The 20782-nt window shown below is 45.7% G+C and overlaps 1 protein-coding gene across 1 annotated transcript in view; it reads left to right on the forward strand.

The window, feature by feature from the left end:
• The window catches only part of BMP7 (bone morphogenetic protein 7), a 41728-nt gene extending 21359 nt beyond the window's left edge, over positions 1–20369 (forward strand). Inside the window, exons 2-7 of the mRNA XM_053958861.1 lie at positions 3270–3462; positions 13526–13674; positions 14827–15024; positions 16245–16321; positions 16982–17092; positions 17585–20369. Coding sequence (XP_053814836.1) covers positions 3270–3462; positions 13526–13674; positions 14827–15024; positions 16245–16321; positions 16982–17092; positions 17585–17734 — 878 coding nt within the window. The 3' untranslated portion in view covers positions 17735–20369. The remainder of the gene's footprint in view (positions 1–3269; positions 3463–13525; positions 13675–14826; positions 15025–16244; positions 16322–16981; positions 17093–17584) is intronic.
• The last annotated feature ends 413 nt before the right edge of the window (positions 20370–20782 follow it).

Below are 20782 nucleotides of genomic sequence, written 5' to 3' on the forward strand. Positions count from 1 at the left end.
AACCTTTGATTGCACATCCAGAGCTTTGGCTTCCTCTCCAAGCAGCTGCCTTGCCAAGGCATTTGAATTGTGAGCTGGAATTTCCAATGTTTGAAATTAGCATCTGGGCTAAAACCATTCACCAAAGCCTTTGGGTAGTAGATTTGTGAGAACTGTGAGCCCGGGACAAAAATGAGTTGAAGTTCTGTGGGCAGAAGGGCTATGAAGCATACCCAGCAAATATTCAAAATGCTTGATGTCTTTTAAGGGAGCATTTAACATTAATTTAACATTAATGGCTAACGAACAGCTGAGATTAAGTCCTTCAAGGATGGCCAAAGGTTCTTCTTACGGTCATTGTGTCAATAGGGATCATGGATTTTATAAATCTAATGGAGGAACTACAGTCACATCCAAAGAGCTGCAGCAATTCTCTTGACTGTTTCAGTGAACACTTAAAATACCACTATTCCCCCCTGCCTTTTTTTAAGCTCTCCCCCCTTCCAACTCCTCAGGTAATTAACTGGAAATGACCCAGTTGCAGCATTGTCAAAGGTCTAACACCCATCAAACCCAGGAAACTCAGGCTCCCTGAATGCTCCCCTGCTTACCCCGTGCTGTTGTGCTTAAGGTATTACAGGGGTCTACAAAAAGTGCTTGATCAGATATACTGTACCATATGTTCCCAAATACCAGCACACAGCAGCATGACTTAGGGATAGGATTTCAGCCTTCATAATGAAGAGTCTTGCTTTTATGAGCTCGAGTCAGGCCCTTAACGTTATTTTAACATAGATTTTGGTGTTTAATTATGTAATAAGATTTACTGCAGTCATCTAACAGATGTTGATTCAGGGTCAGTGTTTCTCATAAATTAGTTCTGAAAGGATTTGTTACTTCTGGGTCAGCAGATAGGTCCAGAGTGCAAAGAAAAAGGGGAAAAACAATAAACACTGAGTTGAAGGGTTTCTTGGGATTCTTTCTTCAGTTACATATCCACATATTTTCATGATCTTAATGACTATAGCCACAGGAATGTTTGCTTTAACACTAAAGATGGCTCAGGCCAAAACCCTATATCCAAACATCTGCAAAGCATGGGAAAGTTCAAACTTTGGGCCTCTTTATTTTATGACCCTGGCTGTTAATTTTTCATACTAACACGACACATTTTTTCTAGGGCTCAGCAGTGGGAATTGCTGTGAACTTTAGCAGCACCCCAAAAAGTTTCATCTTCATGTGCTTGTTGTCAGACCTTGTGTATAAAATGCAGCTAAAGGCCAGTGTTGGTTGATGTAGTTGTCACCACACACATACTGAAAAACTGCACCCACCTTCCTCTGGAAATCCAGCCTTCCCATGTCTTTGGAAGCAAATCATATTTGTACATCCTACTGCTAACAGCTGCAACTAAACCCACACAGCATTATACTCATTCTTCTACATTTGTGGTTAAAGGAGTGATTCCATATTAAAGTATTTTTCATTCCATTTTAATTTAGTTGCAGATAAATGCCTTTAAATTTGAAATTATGCTCTTTATATCTTATTCTGTTAGGAGTACTTTGGAGGAAAGGGATTGAGGCTCATTTAATAGTGTTGCTAGCACGTCCAGGGCAGTTGTAGCCTGCCAAGTCTTTCACAAACACTGGTGAACATTCACAGTATTCCTCCATATCAGGGTATGAGACACTAAATGCTGCCCCTGAGATGTTTTAGTAGAGGTGCAACTGAGACTGCTCAACACATAAAACCATTTGCTAAACTTAATCACCTTTGTCCTGGAAAGTTTAGAGGTTTCATACCTAAAAAAACTCCTCTAAGATGAATCCCAGATATGAGTAAGAGCTCTGAAGCATTTCCCTGAGCAGCAATCACACAGTGGCAAACTGGACTCCTCACAGAAGGGATGTGAGAGAGGAGGAAGAGTCCATGGCCAGCGGCTGAGCCTCGGCCAGCAAAGCAGTGCTGAACCTGCTCCATGCTTGGACACAGCCCTGCTCCCAGAGCCTCCCCACGCTCTGTCCCTGCCACCAGGACACCCTGGCCAGGGCTGATCTGTGTTTGTACCATGCAGAGCTGCAAATTTAAACAGCACTTTCCAGACCCGGGCTTGAAACTCCTCTTTTTCAAGAGTAATTCCCTTTAAGTCAATGGATTTACACAATGGATTTGCTGCTGCCAGAAGAAAATCAGGCCTGTAGAAAGACACACATTCTTCGCCAAGGAAATCTCAGAGCTAACTACTTGAATTGTGCAGTCAAGCTGCAGAGAGGTCAAGTGGACAGACGACAGGACTGGGATGTATAGGAAGTCCCTGGTTCAAACCTCAGCTCTTAAAATGTCATGCGCTGTGACCTTGGGCGAGTCAGTTCATCCCCTTATACGTCCATTTCCCCCTTCTCCTTTGTCTGACTTGTCTGTTTAATTTGGAATTTGTTCCAAGAAGGGTGCCTAGGCTCACGTGTTGGGCTGGGGCACTGACACCTCTCCTCCCCCTTGCTGGAGGATTGGCTTGAAGTCTTTGTTTCCTCCCAGCACTGACCCCCTGCTTCCGTACCACAAGCAGGGTTACACGGGACCACCAGCTGCCCATCAGGGGACAGGCAGGCCTGTCACCCCGTGGGATAACACACATCCCAACGCCGGCCTGGGAGGAACTGGCACTTGTTATTTCACAGTCAGGCTTGGGAGGTGGAAGAAAGTCCTCACTTTGAACTTTGATCAGTTGCTTCAGAGCCCTGATCACTAAAGATCTTTTAAAATGAAAGCTTTGACCCTACGGAGCGGAGCCATGAGCTTGTGATGAGTTCAGCTGGCACCAAATGTGGGTCACTGGCACCAAAAGCCTCAAGGGCTGGAATTTGTGTCTATAGTGTGCGGGTATGTGTGTGTGTGATTGTCAGGAGCAGAGCCAGGCCAAGAACCAGCACTCCTGAAAAGCCCCATCTGTTTGTCTCAGCTCCTTCCCACTGCAGCTCGGTCCTTATCGGTGGCAAATGTCCAGAGTCACTTGTCAAGCACAAAGCTGCCAAAAATCATTAAAACACAATGGCCCCCTGTACCAGCCAACTGCAAAACTGTTCCAAAGGGAGCCTGATAAACACATATATGCCCATAATAGCCCAGAGAGAGGCTGGTATTTCCTCTGTGTTTTAGAGATCTGAGCAGCCCCTGAGATGCTGCGATCAGATATTCCCGCCCGTTTCTGTTGTGGCAACTCGCGAGCGTGTTTGATGGCGAGGGAAGGGGAACAAAGCAGGTGGCTAATGGGCTGTTTTCTGTTTCAGTGGAGCATGACAGAGAGTTTCACCATCAGCGCTGCCACTACCGAGAGTTCAGGTTTGATCTCTCCCGAATCCCGGAGGGGGAGGCGGTGACGGCGGCCGAGTTCAGGATTTACAAGGATTTCATCCGCGAGCGCTTCGACAACGAAACCTTCCAGATCAGCGTCTACCAGGTCCTGCAGGAGCACCCGGGAAGGTGAGGGACCCACAGGGAGACCCTGCTGAGAGCACAAGCACGGCTTGTTCCTGCAGGGAGGTACAGCCAGTGCTCCCAGAGGTGCCATCAGCAGCAGTGGCTGGGTCTGGCTGTGGGGCGTGCAGGGGATCCCGGCCGATGCTGCTGCAGCAGCTCCGGCGTGTTGTGATGTGGGCAGAGGCGCCCTGGGAGCCTCCCCGTGGCCCAGGGAGCATCCCCAGCACTCCTGCTCTGGCCTCTGGGAGCACTCAGTAGCCCGGCCATGTGCTAGTGCAGAAAAACTACCATAAGCCAGGAATATTTCAAGATTTCTGGAAGTCCTCCCCCCTTCCTCCTGCTGCTGGTGGATCCTGAGGTGGCAAACCCAAATGCTTCCTTTGGAATTGTAGCTTAATTACTAGCCCTTATTATCAAAGGCATTCAAGCTCCCTAATTAACAAAGACAGATGACACCATGCTTTTTATATTGACTGATTGTTTTGCATGTGCAAAACTACAAGATGAGCTATTAAATCTCTTCCAAGCAATTATTAATGTATGCCAAGCTCCCTGAAAAATCCTCCAGGGAACTTGAATAAGAACATATGTTCAATTTTCTCATCTGGTTTTAGTTCCAATTAATCAGCAATCCCAAACCACTTATCAAAGGTACTTAGTTTCATTTCCACATATTTCTTTCACATACAAATCCTACCAAAAGTGAGATTGCATTTATTTATGCGAAAAGTATTTACAATCACATTCTAGTCAGAAGTTATTCTTTAGGACTACTAAGTATGGGCCAATAATACTACAGTCCTAATTTAGGTTTATGAAAAGAGAAACACTAGGGATTTAAAAAGTGGAAAGTCCAAAAGGGTAAGAAAAAAAAGTATAATCAGGACTCTGGCTTTATAGCTTTATAAGAACTAATAAAAATGCAGAAAAAATTGAAATATGTCAGGAAACCTTGTCAACTTTTTTTTAATAGTGAGAATTTCTACCAGGTTTTCTGGATGGTAAAAATATTTAACCACTGGTGTGTTTTCTTCCACATCTGAAATTCTGATTTTATAGCTTAAAACTCATGGCTCTCCTGACATTTCCAAGGATGCAATTATTTGCAGTGTTTGGGGACTGTGCTAAAACTAATCTATTTTTATCAAACAGTGGAAATTCAAACTTTGAATTTTAACCAGGTCTTCCTTAAAGGAGAAGGCAACAAGCCAGAGCTGTTCACAGGACCCATCAGATTTCCTGCTTACCCTAAACATTTCAGTTTATTCCCTCTTAGGCCATTCCAGAGGCAGCAGCCTCCCTTTGCTCTATTTCTGGAGTGGGTTATTTAGGTGCAAGCCTGCAGGGATATCCTTCCAGTCTTGGGAAGAGCAGAAACTGTAGATGTGCTGGCAGAGGAGGAGGCACCAACCTGTGTGCCAGGGCACTGGGGAATTGCCAGGAGCCTGTTCTGGAGTAAATCAGATGCAAGGGAAGCTCCCACTCAGGTCCTGGTGAGTGAGGTGCCTGCTAGGAATCTTACTGACAGAGTCAGGATGAGATCTGATATCTTCATTTTACAGTGGCGTATCCAAAAGTTGGTTACAACTTTGTTTAGAGAGGAGGGGAAGGTACTGCTGGGGATAGTTGTGTGTGGAGCAGCAGATGCTTCTGCAAACTGTGTCCTCCTCTAATTCCTATTCCTAAAGGAAAAAAAAAAACGTATGTAAAGGGTGGGCATATACATCAACCACTGTCTGGAAGAGGTGAGGAATCTTGCTAATTATACAGATGTTCCAGCCATAAGATCAGATGCAATTTTACTGCATCATATTCACCACAGCAACACTATTTTTAATGAGTGTTCATGCATATTCCCCTTTTGCATACATTTTGGCACAGGCCATGGTGAGTTTTGAACAGTTTGTCCTGAAAAAAATATTCCTGTTGGTTTGGATTGACCAAAGGTAAAAATATTGTCACTAATTTTTGTAAACATATTTGCTCTTTTTCTGCTTTTTTCCACTGACATTTTCCACCCGGCTCTGTCACAGCCCAGTCATCCAAGTCAGTGTGTCATTGGGCAAGTGGAGAAAGAAAACAAACTCTCTCCAGTGTTGATCAAAAAACACCCATTCACTTTGATGCTTCCTTGGCTGTTTGTCTCATCCTGAGCCGCTGGAAAGTCAGCCCCATCTGACGTTGTTAGCAACAAGAACAAAACAAAGCCAAACCCTCCCCCCCTCGCAGGCAGGGAAACCTCTGCTGCCTTTGGGTTTCCTTCTCCCAGGGCTCTTCTGACACAGAAGCACTGCTGGAATTGCCTTTTGAGCCCTGAACCTGAGCTTCTCCAGGCTGGTGCTGCTCCTGTGCAGTGCCCGAGGCACAGCAGCTCCTGCCAGGCTCGCAGGGGCAGCTCAGCATCATCTCACACACAGCAGGGAGCAGGACAGCTCCCAGAGCCACACAACAGCACAGGGCGAGCTGGAAAGCTCAAGCTGGAGAGATTTTCCACTGTGAGATGTGCTGAAGGCAGGATTTTCAGTTAAACCACAGAAGAGCCTCCAGTTTGGAGGGTGTGATGGTGCCCTCAGCTCACATAAATCAGAGGTATGAGCAGTTCAGCAGTTAATGACTTCACGAGTTCAGACAGGTTGGAGGTATCTAACCAGCAACATCTCTTGTGTGCACTTCATTGTCAGTGAAAAATACAGGCTTAGGTGTTTCCAGAGCAACAGCTGCACCCCCAACAGATTATTCCTGAAATCCTGCCCCTCAACAGCTCAAGTGTTTGCAGGGTAGAACCTCTTCCCCATCCACCTGCTCAACCTAACAACCCTGGCAGCAAAAATGAGGGCCCAGCCCTTCCTTTGCAGCAGAGGAGATGCCACTTGACTTTGGACTGCCAGAAATTACATCTCTGTCAGACTGAAGATATTATTACAGGAGTTTGTAGGAAATCAGGCTAAACAATCAAATATTCTTTCTCACTTTTTCAAGTCTTTTGTTGCAAGGCAAGCTCTTCAAACTGCCAACATCTCCCTGATAAAAAGGCGTGCACAGCATTCTTTAGGCACACAGCATCAGTTATTCACTTTAGGCAAACAAGTACATTCATGAACAAAAATGCCCCAAATATCACAAACACTGATGATGTTTTAACTGGTATAACATGTCTCAGAGCTTTCAAGTGCATAGCTCAAAGTCCAGTGACTCATGTCCAACTTCAGTTTGGACTTCGTGGCTCACTCACCCAAAAGCCTGGGAAGGTGTTTTATAAAGCCAGGGCCTGACTTGAGCAGGGTGAGAGCAGCAGGACATCCAGTCCACGTTTGTGGTGACAAACCCTCCTCAGTGGGAGCTGAAGGTGGCCACTGGGGAGCCAGAGGCTGCTCAAGTCTCCTCCTCTCTGGAAAAGGAGGGAGAGCAAAGCAGATCCCAGTGCTCAGTCAAGGGCATCCCCTTGAGTTTATTAACCTGAAAAAATGCAGACTGTAGAGCAGCCCTAAGGCTCAGAGCTCCATCCTGCTTTTCTGTCTGCGCCTTTTGAAGCTGAAATACCTCATCCCAGAGTTACAGCTCCTATTTCGTTGGACCCAGCTCTTGCACTGCAGAGTGAATCCCAACCCCTTTGAAGTTGATGGGAGTTTTGTTACTGGAGAGAATAAAACCAGGTACTTGACCAGCCCTTGGTAATTGAAATGTAGTTGTTACATGTTCACTTTGTGGCCATTATGGATTTCACGGGCTTCAAAGGCAGTGATTTGAATGCTCATGTTACCAGCCCTACAGAAAAATCAGATCTTGCAGGATGCATTCCTGGGTTTGACTTGCAGCTGGAATGCTTTAGCTTGAGCTTCAAACTACACCACTGCTGAACCAGATCAAACCTGAGCCCCTCTCCAGACCCCTTTCTGCCATTTGTTGGGGTCTGGTTCCATGTTGTGGGTTTAAACATGTAATTCTAGTACCTAAGGAAGGCTTAGGCCCACGCAACCCATAAAGCAGATGTGCCTTCTTTTTGGGGCTTTTTTAAGTACCACTGTGATCGTTCTGAGGATGGTACAGCACAGCACAGTTGGATTTAATGATGAGCCCCAGCACCATGACAGTATCTACAAATAGGGACAATAACTTTTATTATAATTTTTGGTGACTTATCTGCAACTCAGTTGATAACTACATTTATCTCTCAGCAAGTAGCAAGGGAACTGCAGCTCTCCAAGAACAGAGCTGTATCTGGTTTGCTCCTTCAGACCATTCCTAAAAGCCACTGCAGCCTGCAAAACCTCTGACAAATCTTGCACTTAGCAAGGCACAACTCTTCACAGGCACTTGAGGAGCTGCAGGAGGCATTTTGCATACCCCAGTGGGTCCTTGCTGGGTAAGTGATGCACTAATGAACAGCCCTTCAATGCTGAGCAGAAACAGCTGTACAGAAAGTGTCAGAGATATGTCTATAACCTCATTTCTCCCAGCACTGTTTGTACAAGAGGCTTCATGTTTAGGAAACATGTTGCATCTCAGTAGCAAGCTCCCATTGCCACTTTCAATCAGCCTTTGAGATCCAGATCTTACCCTTCTCCAACACTGTGTAAGAAAGGCAACACAACTGCTAGAAGCACACAAAGCAGAATTAAGAATCTGCTGCAATTTTAAAGTTAATTTAATTTTTCCCTAGATTCAGCACAATTTACACAGATCTGTTTCACTACCACTACAGCCAGTTTTCAGGCCAATCCTTGGAAAACACGTCTAGCAAAACTGAATTCCTGCTGTGGCCATCCCTTCACCTGGCAGAGCCACCGGGCTGTGTTTGGCTGGTGGCTCCTGCCTGGGGGCATGGGGAGAGCTTTTATCAGTGGGGAGAGCTTTTATCAGTGGGGAGAGCTTTTATCAGTGGGGAGGGAGAGGGAAGGATAAGCAGGGGATCCCAGGCACAGGGAAGGGAAGGTGTGGGAGGAGGGCTGCATCAGGTCTGCGTACAGAGGGTGTTGCAAACGTGCCAGGGAGAGGCCCAGGGAGATCCTGGGGCCCTCTCAAAGTAGGAAAGTCTGAAAAATATTTTCCTAAGCTTGTCTTTGGACAGCTGCAGCTGACTTTAAGCAATGACACCAAGCAAACTGGAATCTGGATACGACAGGTTTTTAATCCAAACAGATGTCTTCTAACCCCACATCTCCTCTCACCCTCCCGGGGCACCCTTTTTGCCTTCTCCTCCCTCCACCTGCTGAAACCTGGACGTGAATAACCCCCTTCCCTCCATGCCAGCTCTGTCCTTGGGCTGCCTGTTGGAAAACTTGCACCATGCCTGTGACCCAAACAGCCCCTCTAGGGTTAGGATATGAGTGGAGAGGAGAGGATTGGGCTCCTGGCTTTGTGGTTTACATGCTGAATCAATAACAATTCAACATATCCATGCCTCAAGTGTTTCCTACTTTAAAACAGAAGCAGGAGGGTTAACCCACGTTTGTAAAGCCATCCAAAGGCTGTTGCAAGGAGCCTCTGTATGTTTACTGTTTAAAGCACTGATGGTTTGTGATTCCTGCAGGTAGAGGGAGGGATCAGGGCAGCCCAGCTGCCAGGTGTGCTCTTAGGGCTGAGGCATTCCCTGGCCCTGATGCAGGCAGGACCTGCTGCTGTCAGGACAGAGCCAGGTGAGCCTGGGGGCTGCTCCCAGCACAGAAATCACCTTGTCTTACAGTGTAATGGAAATTGCCAAGAGTCACCTTCACTGCTGCTGCCTGTTCTTTTTCCCATTTATTTTTATCCCTCTTGGAAGTGCTCCTCAGTGTTTACTACCACTTGTCAAGCAGCAGCTTGAAATAACAGGGCTGACGAGAAGGATGGGGACAGAGAGTGAAGAAAATAGACCTAAAAGCAGGGACTGTTTGGCAAGAGGACTGTTCTAAAATAGTGTAGACCTTACAGCATTATAGTCTATAAATGCAGAGTTTTATCTCCTGTTCTCTTGCTAATGCAGAATTTCTATCTGTCACGTTTTCATCCATGTTCTCCTCGTGCCCCAGCTCAGCAAGGCAGGTGATTGGGGCAGATGCAGCACTTCTCATTTTTGGATATATTTCTAGTGTTTATGGCTTCAAACCAAACTGTATCCCAGGGACTGAAAAGGTACGCCAGCAATAAGCAAAGAAGCCATACATACTATTTTCATAAAGCTTCATTGTTGCTAATCCTTTCTCTTATTTTAGAATTGCCATGTTGCAACAATTCCCTTTACCCAACACCTTCCCTTCCCTGCCTTATTCTCTTATTTCTGTGCTCACCCCCACAATCCTCACTTCTTCCAGTCCTTTTCTCTTTCACTAAATATTTGTGATCCCTTTCCTTACCACCATCAGCCCTTTGGCAGGTCAGCCCTTCCACCTCCTTAGCTCCAGCTGCTTCCCAGACACGACCTCACATGCATCCTGCCCAGCCACCCTCACGCTGCAGTGCTTGTTACTCACCCCTGAGCCCAGAAAACAAGTTCACTCAGGAAGTTTCACAGACCACACAGCACTTACATGACCTGCAGACAAATTTTTTGGGAGTGCTTTCGAACAGGAGGTGACTCTCCTGTCTGGCATCCAGTGTGAGACACTACCAAAGACATCAGCAGGCAAATGCCAACCTCCTGTCTTCATCTCGGGCTCCACTGAGAGCCTGATGCTTGAGACAACTGAGCAGAAAGCCCCAAATTTTATCATTGCTAAAAGCTCCGACACTCCCGCTGATGTCAGTTCTTTGAACGCCGAGCCATTTTGATGTGGTCTCAACAGAACATACTTGTGGTCTGGATCCAGACTTTGTAATTTATGTAACTCTAATCTAGACATTAACATTTCCATGTCCCAGCTTAATTTTTTTGTAAAAGGAGGATCATGTGCCTTTCCTATCTCTCGCTCTGGAAAAAGGCATGGTACACTTTCTTGCATGCACTGAAATTCTAAAATGAAGGCACTGAACGCAGGGCCAAGGAACCAAAGGAGTTTTTTTTGCCTCCTTGCTGCAGAGCCATCATTCACATTGCTCCAGGGACATGCTCTGTGAGTACACAGCTGGAAAGTGAGGTACAGGAGTGAGATGTTCACTAGAAACCTTTTCTCTTTGGGCTCAGATCTTTATCTCACAGCTAAAACCCAAAGCAGACACATTAGTTAGACTTAACCAGCACTACCTTCTGTGACAAGCCATTAGATGGGATCCCTCAGAATAAATGCTGTTTAAGTCTTAGCAGAACAACATTTCTTTGCTGTGTTTACTGTGTCTTGTCCAACAAGGATATCTTGAGGGCTGGCTGCCTATTAGCTGGTGATTTAATGCTGTTTGCCTGACTTTGGAGAGCAGGACATTCCACTTAAAGGAGGTTTTCTTTTTGAAAAGGATGAGAGGTTTCTTTTAATCTGAACAGGAGCCACCAGGAGCCTCTGCTTGCAACACCAGTGAGGTTCTGCATCCCACCCCTGGCCACTGCTGGTGAGCCAGGGCAGAAAGCACTAATCCAGGAGTGCTTGAACTCCTCCAAAGGGCATCTGACACGGGGCTTTTTTGGGGTCCAAATGTTCCAAGTGTGTGTGGGAAGGACATTTCCCTTCAGTGGGTCCCTTTGATCTCTCTCACTTCAGGCTTCCCCTCCAGGCCCATTGTTTGCACATTGCTGTAACTACAGGAAAACAAAATGCTTTATACAATTTCCCAGACTGACTCACCCTGGTACTTGATGCCTCCTCGTGTAGTCTGCTTACCCCGATTGCATCATGTCAGCATGGAGTAATAATACTGCAGCTGAACAGTAGCTAAAAACAAAAAAAAATATCATGATCTCTACTATCATCGACCTGCAAACTACAAGGGGAGAAAACCAAGCAAGCCAAGTCCCTGTTAAGTAAACCTTGTGTGAATCATGAGTTCCAGCCAGGGGCCATGCTTAAATAATGTACTGTGTGAATAAAAAACTCCTGGAAACTTGGCCTCAGCCACTGGAATGGGCCAATCCATGCAACTCCCTCGTCCCTGGCTCCTCTGGGATGTGTTTGGTTCAGTGTGTTGTAAACAGGGAAGGGTGGGAGGTGTCCTGCACTGTGGGAACGGGGCCACGGCTCCTGGGTGGGGATGAAACCCCAGGAGATTTGTCCCCTGCTTGGAGTTCAAGCATCTTGCATTGCTGTAACTAACGCGAGAGGGGTTACCCGTCCTGTTTAACTTCAGTTTTCTGGGAGCACTCAGCACAGCTGACCGAGCTCCCAACACCTGCCTGGAGCCTCTGCATTGCTGCACCACAGCCCTTCCTGAGCCACCCTCTTTGGCTCCCAAACATCCACTGGAACACTCCCACAGGATCCCCTCTGCCTTCGCAAGGAAGTGCTGCAGCAAGCCCAGCTCTGATGCAGGGCTTCTTCCACAAAGCAGAGCTTTGCTTAAAGACTACACCCTTAGCTGCACCCTCGGCTGCATGTTCAGCCATGGGGTACCCAAATTTCTCCTGCTTTAGGGAAAAAACACAGAATCCTCTTCCTGCACACCCTGTGTGCTCACGTGCTCTGCAGGAACTCATTTCAGAAATTTAATTTCATGTAAGTCAGCACAGTCAGAGGTGGGTAGCGACACCCCTTAGCTCACACCATCATCTCTTACACACTCTGGTTGAAAGGAAAGATAAATAGTAAAAGCATTGCAAACCCCCCTCTGTTCCTGTTCTGTGTGGGACAAAAAGCTTCTAATTTCTTGGTATGTCAAAGGGGAAAGAATCGCTAAAAGCTGTGAGTCAAAAGCCCTTATGCCAACAGCTCTGCTCAGATTCATTTCTGATCACTTGGTGTTTCATGCCAACAAGAGGCACTGTGTAAACCAAGCTGAATATACATATTTGCACTGCCAAATCTATAGTGACCAAATTCATAAGGCCTTTTAAAGCTTTGAGGATGTGATTAAAGGGTTTTTCAAGGATAGTTCTTAATTCAAAAGGATATAATTACACTTGAACAAGTTGTCATGTTTGTTCACTGTAGGTACAAAAGCAGCTCTTACAGGACTTGTCTAGACACTTCCACCATGTGTCTTTGTTCTTCTTTTAAAGTAATTTTTTATGAAAGAACTGCAACAGCATCCATTTTTTAATCTGAGTTTTATCTCCTTCTTTTCTGATAAGAGAAGACTCCTTCCTTTACAGAACCTGTATTTTCTCAAATTTTAATTTTTCAGAAATTTGCCAGGAAACGTCTCGTAAATCTGAGACAATTTCAGTTTTTTCTAAAGAACAGAATCTCGCTATTTAGGATCTTTTTCATTTTCTGATATTGTTTCTCCAGCTAGAGTAACCCAGCAGTGGCCTGTAAAAAAAAAACCCAAGCAATGAATTAAAAAAAGATTGTGACCCACAGTAGTGCAGACCTGTGACTGTGCAGAGGGTTACTGCCTCAATCTGTTATCTGTAACCTCAGATGAGCAAATTAAAAAAAAAACACTATTACATATGTTAATGTATGCACATCAGTGTTCCAGCTGGCTTGCACCAACACTACAGTTATGCATAAAAGTCAGGAAATTATGTGTGGAAAGGCTAATGAGCAGCATTGTCTGCCCAATTACCGGATTTGCATATGCAAAGAGTAATTCTGCAGATCTGGGCCTGGCAAACCTTTTTTGAAGTTGTATCAGGAGCTCAAGGTTAACAGCAAAGTAAGGAGAGGAGAGGAGAGGAGAGGAGAGAGGAGAGGAGAGGAGAGGAGAGGAGAGGAGAGGAGAGAGGAGAGGAGAGGAGAGGAGAGGAGAGGAGAGGAGAGGAGAGGAGAGGAGAGGAGAGGAGAGGAGAGGAGAGGAGAGGAGAGGAGAGGAGAGAGGAGAGGAGAGGAGAGGAGAGGAGAGGAGAGGAGAGGAGAGGAGAGGAGAGGAGAGGAGAGGAGAGGAGAGGAGAGGAGAGGAGAGGAGAGGAGAGGAGGCTTCATCTGACAGTGCTTAGAGGGGAGCACAGAGCAGCCCAGCTCCAAATATTGCTGAAATCCCAACCCCATGTGCTGCCTAAAGGATGTTTGTGGAGGCTCCACTGGAAATTCTGGCTAACTGGGACTTCTGCTTTTTGTTTCAGGGATTCAGATTTGTTCCTGCTGGACTCCAGGACGATCTGGGCTGCAGAGGAAGGGTGGCTGGTGTTCGACATAACCGCAACCAGTAACCACTGGGTGGTGAATCCCCAGCACAACCTTGGCCTGCAGCTGTCCGTGGAAGGCATTGATGGTGAGTGTCACACACCAGCAGAAATCAGGGACTCTGTTTCATGATTCCCAGCCAAGGGAGGCACTAGATATCACATGCTCTAAGTACGGGAGGATTTTGGTGCAACACTTTATGCTTGGGCAGTCCTCAAGGCTTTAAGTGAAGTCAAATACCAAAATTAATCAACCCCCAACCTTTCTTTGTATCTGCTGTTACATGATCTGTAATCATGAAGCAAATACAGTCTATTTTAAAAAAAGCATACTAAATAAATGAGCTGAGAGCCCTTGTCCCAGGTAGCCTTGCAGGGCTTCTCCAGGAAAGTGTTAGCTGTCCTTTGCCATGTTGGATTTGTGGCTGACAAGGCCCAGCTCTGGCCTTAGCAAAAGGATCACAAAACCATTACCATAACTTGGATTTAGCAGCAGCACTCAGTAGCTTGGGACAGAATAATAATCCTGGATATCATCTCTGCATTTCACAGCAGCACCCAGACATCCCTCGACTGCAACAAGGAGAAACATTACATTTCCCACTGCCACCCCCTCCTTGCCTTTTTTTTGTAAATAATTGATTTAATTCTACAGAGAAACCTACTAATTGTTTTTTACCAAAAATCAAATTATTCTAGAGCCCAAGATGAAGGATGAAGATGATTATCATGGATGATGATCAAAGTTTTGTACAAAGTTATGGCAGTGGCAAGATGCAGCAATAAGCAAAATGTCTCTGAACATTTGTTTCTCTCAGCTGAGGTGTATCTGGAGCTCTGTCAGCATTTCATACAAGGCATTTTTATTTTAAGCTAATAACCTTCCAGTGGGAATTTAGTGTTCCTATGGGCTGAGTTTTATGGTTCCTTTTATAGGATCACTTCAAATTATACGTTGGTGAACTTGAAGAAACCCCTCTAAAGAATGCAGGAAAAGTTAATGCTGAGCGGATTTGGGGTAAAATAACCATAGGTAGGACCAGTTAACGTAACTTTTACACACAGATATAACATGAAGTTAGCTGTGCTGAGCTGCTCTTGTCAGAAGCAGCTTTGCCCATTAAGCCCAGGTCTTTGGAGGGTGGGTGGCATTCCCAGGAGTGCCCCTGAGCAGGCAGCAGCTCTGCCCTGTGCTATGCTGGCTGCTGCAAGGCCCCCTCACCACTCTGTCGTGCTTGCAGGGCAAAGCATCAACCCCAAGCTGGCGGGGCTCATCGGGAGGCACGGCCCCCAGAACAAGCAGCCCTTCACCGTGGCCTTCTTCAAGGCCACCGAGGTGCACCTGCGCAGCATCCGCTCCACGGGGGGCAAGCAGAGGAGCCAGAACAGGTCCAAAACACCAAAGAACCAGGAGGCATTCCGGGTCTCCAACATTGCAGGTATGGCACAGCTGCCGGGGGCTCCGGTGGGAATGGTTTCCCCCACGTTATCTGTTTGTTGTCCCTTTGGTCCACCCCTGGTTTGAAACGGGGTGTGGGGTTAGGGTTGCTCCAGAAATGTCAGGGAAAAGGATGTTTGTTTGAAGAGATGTTAAATTGAGGGATTTCTTAACCCAAATTTTAAAAATACCCCAAGCACCTAACCAGAAAAACTCCTTTTCTCCCATATGAAATAAATTCTCATTTTGAAATCATTAAAGTGATCAGTGTATCTGAATCCAAATGCTGTTCATTTTCAGGGCTTGTGATTTTAAATTTAGCCCCTAAAAACTGTAGTAGTCCCAACATTCTTGCATAGAAGAGGAAAACCCATTCATTCTCAGGATAACCATGGCTGTTCTGGGGGGAGCTGTGCTTCCTAATTTGGAAGAAAACTCCATCAGGCATTTGAAATAGAAATGTGGTTTAATTATGTGATACCTCCGAGGAATGGGCCCTTGATGAGGATCCCAGCAGGAGCCACAGCTCAGGGCTGGCTCTGCTGAGGCAGCAGCAAATTCCAGCTGTTTCTGGGAGTGCCTCGCTGAGTGGAAGGAGAGGTTGTGAGGAGCAGAAGGAAAAGGAAAACAGAGCTTCCAATCACATTTTTATAGAATCATTACGGTTGGAAAAGACCTCCAAAATCATCAAGTCCAGCCTTTGACCAACTCCCACCTTGTCAACCAGCTCAGAGCACTGAGTGCCACGTCCAGTCCCTTGAACACCTCCAGAGGTGGGGACTCCTCTGCATTCCTGGCAGCTCCTTCCAGTGCCTGACCACCCTTTCTGTGATGAAATTCTTCCTGAGCCATTCTTTTTACTTGGGTCTTCAGCTCAGACTGCATGTCCAGGATGGACAAAACTTTAAAACTGCACTGATTCTCCTCTTATGTATTGGCAATAATCAGAGTGATCTGTGTGATGCTATTAGGAGGTCAGAGGAAGTCCAGGGTAAAAAAAAAAATAAAAATTAAGATAATAAAACCTACTTTCTCAGGCCTTTTTTGGCTTTGCACAACAAAGCCAGAAGTGCATTTCATACAGGTTGAACCCAGCTATTATTATATGACTAAAACAGCTAAAAAAGAAGCTGTAAGTGCACCAGATGAGCAGCAATGCCTCACTCCCTGCTGAGGGAGCTGGGGCAGCCCAACCTCATGGCCACCATTGTCCCCTCACAGAGAACAGCAGCAGTGACCAGCGACAGGCCTGCAAGAAACACGAGCTCTACGTCAGCTTCAGGGACCTGGGGTGGCAGGTAAGGGCTGGGGGTGGCATTCCTGGGGCTGACCAGGCTGGGAGTGGGGTGCCTTGGCACATCATTTATCAACCGCAGCAGTGAGATCCAGCCACCAACTGGATTTTTTATTTTAAATCCTGAAGGGGAAAAATATTGTATACTGCCTTTAGCATGCTTAAGTGCTTCTGCTAAGTTGGGTATGCAAATATTTAGTGTGAGGCTTGGCTGGAGGCTCAGCACGTTCAGGTCCTTTTGAGGGGCTGTGGCCCTGCAGGTCCTCTGGCAGTGCTGAAGGCACACACGGCTCTCCGTTTTCATCTACCCGTTTTTCTAGACCTGGTTAAAGCTATTTTCCTTTCTGAAAGCTTGTGTCTGCATTGTGTTGCTGGGTGAAGTGATCCTCGTGGCCAGGCAGGACACTGCTGAATGGATAAACAACTGAACCCAGATGTTCAGCTGCTCTGTGGGCACATTTGCAATGTGGGGTGTGTCCCTCCAGAAAGAGCAGGCTCTTTAGAGGCCTCTAAGAGAGCTTTAGAAAGGCCAGGGGGGCCAGATTTTTATTCTGCAGGCCATTGTAACTGTGTGTATGAATGTTTAGATTTACATGCTGGTTGGCTTTTTGTTTCACTGCATTTCTGTCCTTCTCCACTATCTAATGGCTTCAATTTAACCAAGGACTGGATCATCGCTCCGGAGGGCTACGCTGCCTATTACTGTGAAGGAGAATGTGCTTTCCCCCTGAATTCCTACATGAATGCTACCAATCATGCCATTGTACAGACACTGGTAGGTGCACCCCATCTCCTAGCACAGGCTTACATCTCACAGGTGCTACTCAGAAATCAATTTATTCACAACAGGGTCTCCGAGCTAAGAGGGGAAGGAGGATCTGCCTTTGCTCTCAAGGTGCCTGCAGCACCTGGCTCCAATTAGTACCTGGCCAGAAATGACCCTGTCTTTGCTGCAGGCATTGGCAGGCTCTCTCTGGTTTGAAAGTCTCTGTGATAGACACTAATGGGGGTTTAGTCCCACTGCATGGGAAGGAAGGAGCAAGACACCGTCAGCACCTCTTGGGGGAACTCTGTAAGGATCCACTCCGTGCTGCCACCAAAAGTGGATTTGGGGTCAGACTGAGAATCAGTGAATCCCAAAGTTACACAGCTCAGCTCCTGTCTGAGTGAGGGTACGGGACAGGCAGAAGGTTGCCCAGGAAAAAAGAATATGGGGGGAGGAGAGGGGAGAAGTAAATCTTAACATTCCTCTATTTTCACTCCCCAGGTTCACTTTATAAACCCAGAGACTGTGCCGAAACCCTGCTGTGCTCCTACACAACTCAACGCCATCTCAGTGCTCTATTTTGATGACAGCTCCAATGTTATCTTAAAAAAATACAGGAACATGGTGGTACGAGCATGTGGCTGCCACTAGATTTGTAGGACAAAGAAAGAAGAAAGAAAAAGAAGTTATTTGCAAAGAGCGGGTTTGTGTGGCTGTGTGGGGTTGGGGGAAAGGTTGGTGCTCCAGCCATGGGTTTAAAAAAGTCCCAAACCATTTTAGGACCAGGCCTCTGAAAGTTCAGACAATGGAGCAGTTTCTGGATCTAAAGAGGCATTTGAACACATTTTGTTTTAGTTTATTACAGACAATGAGCTTGTAAACTGAAACAAGCCAGAGAAACCGTTTAAAACCAAATCTGCTTACAAAATTGGCTCCTACAGTACATACTTTTGCAAATGAGTCTTTCTGGAGATTGCAAACTCACCAGTGTTGATTGTGAGTAAAACAGTAATAATCTATCCAAGGTGAGACTGTGCTGTGACTAATAAGTGTGTGTAGTTCCTGTAACACGGTTTGCAATAAAATAAGTGAACAAAATATACCTGGAGTGAACAGGTATTTTGTTAGAGAATTATTGCTTCCATCCCTCTGCTTCAATTTCGTAAGCAAAACCAAGGATTAGTTACATGCAACTTCCAGTTTGAAACTACAGTAGCAAAAGCTGGATGTGGATTGACACAAATTCAAAGGACAGATTAGGCTAAGAAAAAAAATCAATTGGCAAGCAAAAGAACTGAAGAAAAGTGCTTCAAAGAGTGAGAATGTTGGGGTGTACTTTTCTCTATCAACAAGGAAGGAGATTTCCTCTTGCAGCCAGAAAGTATTTCAGTTTGCTATGAACTTGAAACTGGAAAGTAGCAAAATGCTGAGAGACAGGGATTAAGCCTGAGGTTTAGCTGGGGTGTCCTAAGCAGTTACTGTAAGAGCTGTAACTAAAGATCCTGCTGCTGTGTGGAAAATGTCCACGACTTCCCTGAGGGAGCAAGTTCCAGCCCTTTTCCAAGAACGTGGAGACTCAAGTGCAGAAGGTGCTGTGAGTTGGGATGTACGCCCAGCACCACACAGACTGGGAACAAGCCAGGAAACCTTCCTTCCCTGGGCCAGTGCTTCTGATAAACCCCCTGCTCTCTTGGCTTCACCTCAAAAAACCCACAACAATCCCCTTCAAGGGCCACCAAGACGCTGGAACCAGAAGCAAGAAAATGTCCCCTCAAGGCTTTTCTTTTTCCTTCTTTTAAAGTCACAGGTTACACAAACATCACACTTAAGTAATTAAGGCTCAATTAAAGTTGTTGCAAAGAAGAATACAGAGTTGCAGTAACCAATCACAAACCAATTCCCCACTTTGGCAGCCACCAAAGTAGGATTGGCATAAATTTAACCAGGGAGATAAAAAGAAAATAAAGCCCAATAAAACACTATGTCCAGCACACCCAGCCCTAAATCTCCAGACTTGAGAAAGCTAAACCTCCAACAGATGGGTCCAGGACACCATAAATCCCTGGAGATGGGTCTCTGCTCAGTGAGCAGATGGGGCCATGCAGCCACAGTAGGGACTTGGCTCCATGTCTTGCCTTAGAGGAGAGTTAGAGAAAGAAGATAAATGAAATTCTGGACTTCACTCACTGCTCTTCTCCCCTTAAGTCACAGATCAAATCCAGACCAGATGCCTCACTTTAAAAAGAAAAAGCAAAGGAAGAAAAAAACCCCTACTGTCTGTGAAATAAATCGGAAACTTGTTTCTGATGGCCTAATTCTCATCTCATTTCAGCCAATTGGTGTTTTCCCAGCAGCTTTCTCAGTAGCAGGATTAGGCTGATGGGAAAGGGGAAGCCCATCCACAACACTGGTAGGTTTTGGATGGGGGCCTTGGTGAGCAGCTGCCAGATGTGCCTGGTGTCCCCCCAGACCTCTCCAACATCTGCAGGAGCAGCCTGGCTGCAGCAGGCACACACCTCAGGTAGGACTGCAGCAAACCTCCCCACGGGGAGACTTTGGGCAAGCACAGCCAGCCACACAGCAGGACAACAGCTGAAGCCAAAATCCCAGCCCTTGTGGAGCCTGCAGACAGCACCATAACCAGCCAAACCTGCCCTCAGAGCATCCCTGGTTAGAGTGAGGAATTGAAATCACGCAGAGAGGAAGCATCATTTCACATTGCATAGACATACACACCAGTGCTTCTGTAAACCTCCTAAAGGAAGGGAAGGTGCTGCCTAGAAAGTTAAAATGCCTGAACTTCCACTATTTAGTAGTCAAGGATTAGTTTTCTCTTGCGGGTGTTTCAGTGTTGGTGGTCACTGCGTTGGTGTATTGCGTTTTTAACTTGGACCACGGTGTCTTGCTGTATAGGACTCATATATTAAATATTATGTGGGGATTGTTTCTGTTTTGGTTTTTTGTTGTTGTTTTTAAGCATAATTACAGGATTTCTGTTGCTAGGCTCAACATCGGCTTCACTGTTTGTACATTTTTATGTAAATAGTTGTCACAAGCGGAAGAAGAATTATTTATTTCCATCTCTGAATTCCTTTTCAATCACATGCAGGAAAAATGATTCTGGGTTCCTAAACACATTTGTTTCCTTATTTAAGAAGATATTTATTAACAGTTGGCAAAAAATGCATACACATTTCTGGTTCTTTTCATAGAGCAGATGTCAGAAGCCTTTTTGTACAAACTAGTAAAATAAATCATTGCAACTTTACAAAAGATACCCCGACAACATTGCGTATCTGTGTGGTTATTCTCCTTTTATTCAAAGAACCTTTCTGGCTGGACAATGTTTCATCATGAGCCTCTGTTTTCATGCAGCTCAGTCTCTATGTACAGGCAAAACTGTCACATGTCATTATTTGGGGCAGCTCCTTCGGTCCAAATACAACAGGGAGGGAAGAATAGCAAAAATATGGATGTGTTTTGCAGTCTGTGCTGCAAAGATCCATGATTGAATTATGGTGCAGCTGTCAGCAGCTGTTTCAAAGAAGCAGGGGGTAAATTAGTTCTGTTTACTGCTAACATAGTTCAGAGATTTAGTCATCCCAATAAAATTATAGAGGCACAAGAAAGGAAGAAAGAAACTCCAAAGAAACATCAGCCAAGAAGCTGACATTTTCTAATTTAGATTGTTTTAGCATA

This window comes from Vidua chalybeata, chromosome 17 (genome assembly GCF_026979565.1).
Source record: "Vidua chalybeata isolate OUT-0048 chromosome 17, bVidCha1 merged haplotype, whole genome shotgun sequence".
NCBI classification, from domain to species: Eukaryota; Metazoa; Chordata; class Aves; order Passeriformes; family Viduidae; genus Vidua; species Vidua chalybeata.